The 6,573-nt window shown below is 40.9% G+C and overlaps 1 protein-coding gene across 1 annotated transcript; it reads left to right on the top strand.

The window, feature by feature from the left end:
* The first annotated feature begins 2,975 nt into the window (after positions 1-2,975).
* Positions 2,976-4,750, top strand: LOC134220883 (zinc metalloproteinase nas-14-like). The gene is made up of 6 exons (XM_062700045.1): positions 2,976-3,214; positions 3,277-3,465; positions 3,531-3,848; positions 3,908-4,050; positions 4,113-4,226; positions 4,316-4,750. Exons 1-6 carry the CDS (start codon positions 3,046-3,048, stop codon positions 4,709-4,711), a joined length of 1,329 nt encoding a protein of 442 aa, XP_062556029.1. The 5' UTR covers positions 2,976-3,045; the 3' UTR covers positions 4,712-4,750.
* Positions 4,751-6,573: the final 1,823 nt, after the last annotated feature.

Raw genomic sequence — 6,573 nt, 5'->3', positions numbered from 1 at the left:
GCCCCCGATGCTTAAACGATTGCATTTGCCATTTAAATAATGCTTCTAAATTTTTAGCAATTTCGGATGTAATTTGACTGTGCACACGTCATTTGAAGTTTGTATGGAAATTACTGTGAAAACTGACCCTTATGTGGAAGACCGTTCCGTGAGGTGGCCCATGAACTATTCAAATATAATCAACGCATTGCCTACACAGAGTACTTCTCAAGCTGAAAAGCAGTTGTTGTTGCGAAGCGATTTCTCGTTTGGAAGCAAAGTTATGAAGAAAACAAAAATGCTCATTATTGATATTGATGTTATTCTTCTCCGTGTTAAATTGAATTTCCCACGATTCAATATTTCTCGGGTATTTATTCAAAAGGACGTATGTGATTTTGTAAACAAAGATTCAGACGTCGATTTGTCCGATCTGATTGCCCTCCCACGCAAACCATCACCATAGACAGATAGGGAAAGGCTTCGGCTACCTGTTAGCGGTGTTGGTTTGCGTGGGAGTGCCATCAGATCGGACAAATCGACGTTTGAATCTTTGTTTACAAAATCACATACGTCCTTTTGAATAAGTACCCGAGATTTCCTTAATAACTTTTCATGCGAGCATCAACTCGTTTCGCAACAAAGACGGCCTATTTCCTTGTAAAATTTCTTATGTTGCCGATGTACTCACATGTTTTTTGAGCTTAAAGGGAAGAGTTGGGGAACGGTTTTCCATGAAAGTTACTGTTTTCATAGTCATTTTCATACAAACTTTAAACCGCGCGTGCTCACTCAATTTACATCCAAATTAGCTAAAAATTTAGGTGGGTTAATAAAAAGGCAAATACAATCATTTAAGCGTCGGGGGGCAAAAAAGTCAAAATTTGAATCACTCTAATGTTCATCTCATCACGAAACAAAGAAATACAGCACCAATCACGTCGCTTCCTTTTGCTGCCATGCGAGCTCATTGCTGCAATGCAATTCAAATTCCTATTATTGATTGATTTTTGAAGGTATGAACATAGGAGTTATGGGATGAAGTCTAGGAGCAGTAACGCTATTTAGTCTGGAATTCCGTTGAACTTTCTATGAAATTTCGTCTAGTTTGCTGTGGTGGTATTTAATTTTCAATATTTCTAAACATCTGGTCTGCCTATAAAATCTTTGGATTATCTTCTGAAGCACTGAAGAACATTTTTAAAGAGATTTTTAAATTGATATGGTTTCGATTTCCTTGAGATTATTCAAAGCTAATCTACATCTTCTTGTCATTCGTATTGAATACCAAGGTAATTATAATCTAGTGTACTTCAACCATTGAATCCATTGCAACCAATTTCTTTCTTGTAATTACACACATGGCCCATTGGTGGCTATCTTTACCTCACATCAAGTGATTGTTGCTACTATAGTTTCTATGCAGTGGTGTCATATGAGGTAGACATTGAGAAACCACTTTCGGATGTCGGGACCACAATCTATCCGTTTCATTAAACTTCGTACGCATGTGCGTGTGCACCGGTGATGATGTAGAAGAGCATTCTGCTCCTTGAGATTTAACCACTACTATACCGGAAAGCTCCGCTTGCCAAGTAAAGCCTATTATAACTGAAACAGATTTCCTTCATCCTCCCCGATTGGCTCCGGCAATGACCAAGCCATCCAACCGCTGTCACAGAAAGGACGTGTTATTTTCCGGGTTATGGCTTTGTGCGTGCTCCCTGCTACCTCGGTTGACTTGTTTGTCTAGCCCCTGAATCAATCAGAGACACAACAGCACCGGAACGGAACGGCTGGCGTTGGGGCGGGCCATGCTCTGGATCTCTAGAACCGACCAGTCGCTTCATGGCAAAGTCCATCAGAGAGGGATTTGTTATCTCGGTATAATGAGCTGCTTGTGGGTCGAAAGGTACGACTTAGTCATCCAGTCGGTGATGCAAACGCCTGTTCCGAGTGTGTATCAGCAACGCAACGCATGGTGGGGCTATTACTGTGAATGCTAATTGGAACTCGGATACAAGCACGTGTGGATGAATGTGACTGTTGGTTCGAGACTAATTGGAAGATTATTAATTACTTTCTCTTGAGCAAACTGATTGGTAGGGCTGGACGATAGACCGTTGATCTGTGAAATCGAGAAAGAACTGATGATCTTTTGATGGCTCTAGGGATTGATTCCACTAAGGACTGTCATTTCACCATCATATCATTGTGCTGTTGAGTAATTGACACTAAGATGGCAATTTATCTTCAACTCTATATGTGGGTAGGTGCCTACATTTTATTGATTACAGGTTCTTAATGCAACGTAAAGGGTTATGGCTATTAGCCACAACAGAAATTATATTCTTCTAAGCATTTGCAAGATTGTAGTTCAAACAAGATGAACAGATTCGAGAAATTATTTTTGATCAATAAAAAACTAGAAAAATAAAATTCTAAAATTTCAAAATGTAAAATTGATGAAATTGTGAATTAAAAATTTTAGTTGCCCAAAACGTGTTGAGATCGGTTTTAGAAAGCAAAATAGTGATTTTGAGCGAAAATAAAAATTTGCCCTAACACCAATAATAAAGAAAAAATGGTTGGAGTAATTCGAAATATCCGTTGATTTTGCTCTTTCTGTTCTGCGATGTACATCACTCAGATATTTTATTGGTTCATCACGGACACTTTCTAATTCAATTGATAAGATAGTATTTTTCAGAAATGGCCAAAAGTTCGACAAATCGCCCAATCTTTTAACAGATGGAATAAATAATAAATGAAAGAATGATTGTTCTCCAACGTAAATCCTGAACCAACTGTGAACCAACATATGTTCTGAAAATTGGGATAATCAGCTACATTGTCTAAGTATCATATCTATTATATTATTTGTTTTTATTATATGTACGTCAGACCGAGTTTTTTTTTCAAAAATCCCCTATTAGTTAAAATAATGAGCCACATTGTTCAAATATTCAACATTTCCCATCATTTGTGCTCGAGGGCGAAACATGAAATAAATATCTGCCAAAGTATTCGATAATGCTGGAACAGTAAACCATACCCGATTCAACGATGAAGAGCTTCGGCTGCTTGGTTCTGCTGTCGTTTGCAATCTGTTGCAGTGCTCATGTGGCTGGTGATAGAGGACGGGATCGCCATCGGGATAGAGTTCACCCAGATCAACGGCGTGGTCCCAAACGAAATGGCGTAACCTTCGCGACAAAGCCTTCGACTCAAGTCGGTAAGCAAACAAAAGTTGTTGAGCTGCAAATCCACTGCACTTCGAAATGAATCCATTTCTAGGGGAACGACTGAAGCACTACAAGAGGGGTGTAAACAAAACCCGCCCATTCGAAGCCGGATTTGGAACATACTTTGAGTTCGATCTGATGGTCGAGGACCTGGTCGAGGCTAACGCAATTCTAATGGGAAGCTATACCTATATCCGGTGGCCCGATGCAGTTGTTCCATACGAGATCATTGGCACATTCAGTAGGTGACATACAAAGTCTAGTTTTAGGAAAGCCGATGTTGAAAATAATGTAATTTGTTAACAGCTAGCAGTGAGTTGACAAACATCCAATGGACTATCAATCATTATGCGGAGAACACTTGTGTCAGGTTTGTCCCACGTACTACGGAGGAGTACTACATTCGGATCAATAACAGTGCAACGGGATGCTGGTCATATGTAGGACGACATTTGAATAATGACTACAATTTGGTGAATCTTCAAAATCCATCCTGCATGGAAACTGGTACAGTAACTCATGAGTTTATGCACGCTCTTGGATTCTATCATGAGTTCACCCGCCCGGATCGTGATGATTGGGTCAGCATTGATTCAGGAGCACTTGCGACCCAGTATCAGACAGGTGAGATTGCGAATGTGCCTTCTGCGAAAGTATGAATGTGGAGTTTATTTTTTTTTCAGAAAGTTTTATGAACGCAAATTTTGGTAAAAAATCGGCTGATCAAGTTGAGCTATACGGTATCGAGTATTCGTACGGTAGCGTAATGCATTATTCGAAATGGGGAGGAGCTGTTAGTTATAGCCGTCCGGTGATGAATAACCTCGTAAGATAAGTGTATCAGCGTAAATAGTTCACAAAATTAGTGTATTTTTTGTTTTTATTCAGAAACCTTGGCCTTACAATGATTTTGGCAACGACACCGGATTATCGCTCTCAGATATCAAGGCAGTGAACTATATGTACTGCAATTCTACAACAATTACAACTACTCAGGCTCCGGTAAGAATATGTTAACTTTTACAGCTACATCCCGTCATGAGAGATAGTGTTATCGTTCACACTACAAAAACATGTTTTTTTGTCTATAGGCAACAACAACGACAACAGCTCCAACAACGACTACCAACGCTCCGACAACAACCACTGCTGCTCCAACAACAACAACAAAGGCCCCTACGACCACGACAACAGCTCCAACGACGACTACAACATCCACTGCTGCTCCAACAACAACTACAAAGGCCCCTACAACAACTACAACGGCTGCAACAACAACAACCACTGTAGCTGCCACAACGACAACAAAAGCTCCTACTACCACTACAACAACGAAGGCCCCGACAACAACTACTACAACATCAACAACAACAACTACCCAGGCTCCAACAACCACAACCAATGCTCCTTCAATTACAACTACGGCAGCTCCTCCCAAAAATTGCAAATGTTGGATCGCGGCTCTGCAGATATGCGCTTGGTATTGATTAGTTTCTAAATAATGGAAACAACCAAAATTTTTCATGAATGAATGCTTATAGTTTTTTTTGTATAAATTCGTATCGTTCTTGATACCGAAAGGCTATCCTTTGATCTTTTCAGATTACCCCTTTGGCTTACATAACTCCTTGAGAACTTTGACTCCGTTCTCTTGCCATTCAAGACCACCTTTTTGGACCCCGCTTGCAACCGATCGTGGGTGGAAATTCTCGTAACTGACCACTTTACGTTTTTGGCGTTTCACAGATACAACCAAATCCGAATAATTTACTCCCTTTAGCGGGTAATCGATCGAGTATTGAAGTCTGTCCAGAGATTCCATGTGGAGCAAAGCGCCAGTTTCATTGACATACGACTACTCGGAACCGGCATTTTAATGCATCGAGATCTAGGCGGTCTAGTCCCCGGCGATGGAATTTGTCACCCCGACGAGAAAATTCCCGGCAGTGAAATTCCCCTGACACCGATCTTCTGTGTCTTTAAGCCATTTAGCTCCCAGTTTGATCGGGGAATATTGCGGACTACTCAAATAGTCGTTTTTAATTGGCATTACAACCCCCACTGGGACATTTCCGCCTAGCAAATTAGCGTTCATTAAGCTTTTCTACAGTTATTAACTGCGAGGTATCTAAGCCAACCATTTTTGCATTTGTTTATCATTAGGCTATTACGATAATACTTTTTTACCCAGGGAAGTCGAGAAAATTTACCAGACCGAACCGGAAATCGAACCCAGTGACCGTCAGCATGGTCTTGCTTTGTATTCGCCATCTTAAGTTCCCCGGTGATGGAATACTCTCCCGAATCCATCAACCCGTTTCCGATGAAGCCTGTTACCTATTCCACATTACTCTTACATCGTCTTGTCTGTTTCAAGATCACCGCAAGTCCGAAGCACTTATCCAGAGAGCCAATGTAAGCCCAGAGATTCCGGGTGAAGAAATCCCTTCGTTTCAATGATGCCTTGACTATTCGAAACCGATATTTCTATGCGACGTGATCTACGATGCCGTCCACATAATTGTATTGAATATGTTTCTAACATCCAGCATAACAACGGGTACCCTGTTTAGACCTGTGCGCCGCCGCCGCCGGTGGTTTTACTCACGCCGCCGCCGCCGGCAATTTTGGGTCGGCGCGCCGCCGATCATAATTTTGCCACGCCGATGACTAATCGCAATAAAAAAAGAGTCGAATAAATAATAGACACTGAAGATGGCCTTATAGAGACGAAATACGTATTTGTAAGACAATACAACGTGGTGGAATTGATTGGAATAGTACTAAACTCGTTCTTCCTCTTCTTATTGGCATTACATCCCCACACTGGGACAGAGCCGCCTCGCAGCTTAGTGTTCATTAAGCACTTCCACAGTTATTAACTGCGATTGTATTTTTGCATTCGTATATCATGAGGCTAACACGATGATACTTTTATGCCCAGGGAAGTCGAAACAATTTCCAATCGGAAAATTGTCTAGACCGGCACCGAGAATCGAACCCAGCCACCCTCAGCATGGTCTTGCTTTGTAGTCGCGCGTCTTACCGCACGGCGAAGGAGGGCCCCTACTACTAAACTTGTTTTATGATTGTTGTTGTTAGTTAGTTGTTAGAATTTTGTTGAGGTGGAACTCGTCAGAATTTAATTTCAAATCTACCTCAAGTGATGGTGCCTCTAAGACAGTGTGGTGACAAACATTGGATAATGAATTGGTTGGTTGATTAGTTGTGAATTTGAATTAGGCTGTATCTAGTAGATTTAATAGAATTTAAGTAGAATAATACAAAAAATGTTGAAATGGTCTTTGGAATTCGTCTAAGCCAAAGCCTTATTCAGAAGGGCACCTAA

The sequence above is a fragment of the Armigeres subalbatus genome, chromosome 3, assembly GCF_024139115.2.
Source record: "Armigeres subalbatus isolate Guangzhou_Male chromosome 3, GZ_Asu_2, whole genome shotgun sequence".
Classification (NCBI taxonomy): domain Eukaryota; kingdom Metazoa; phylum Arthropoda; class Insecta; order Diptera; family Culicidae; genus Armigeres; species Armigeres subalbatus.
The sequence above is the reverse complement of the archived record's forward strand: the minus strand, read 5'-3'. Positions and strand labels throughout refer to the sequence as shown.

What these genes read in the sequence shown, in the direction of transcription:
- LOC134220883 (XM_062700045.1), top strand. Translation starts at nt 3,046, where the DNA reads ATGAAGAGCTTCGGCTGCTTGGTTCTGCTGTCGTTTGCAATCTGTTGC. An exon ending in AAAGCCTTCGACTCAAGTCG is followed by an intron (nt 3,215 to 3,276) that starts GTAAGCAAACAA and finishes ATCCATTTCTAG; the next exon opens with GGGAACGACTGAAGCACTAC. An exon ending in CGAGATCATTGGCACATTCA is followed by an intron (nt 3,466 to 3,530) that starts GTAGGTGACATA and finishes ATTTGTTAACAG; the next exon opens with CTAGCAGTGAGTTGACAAAC.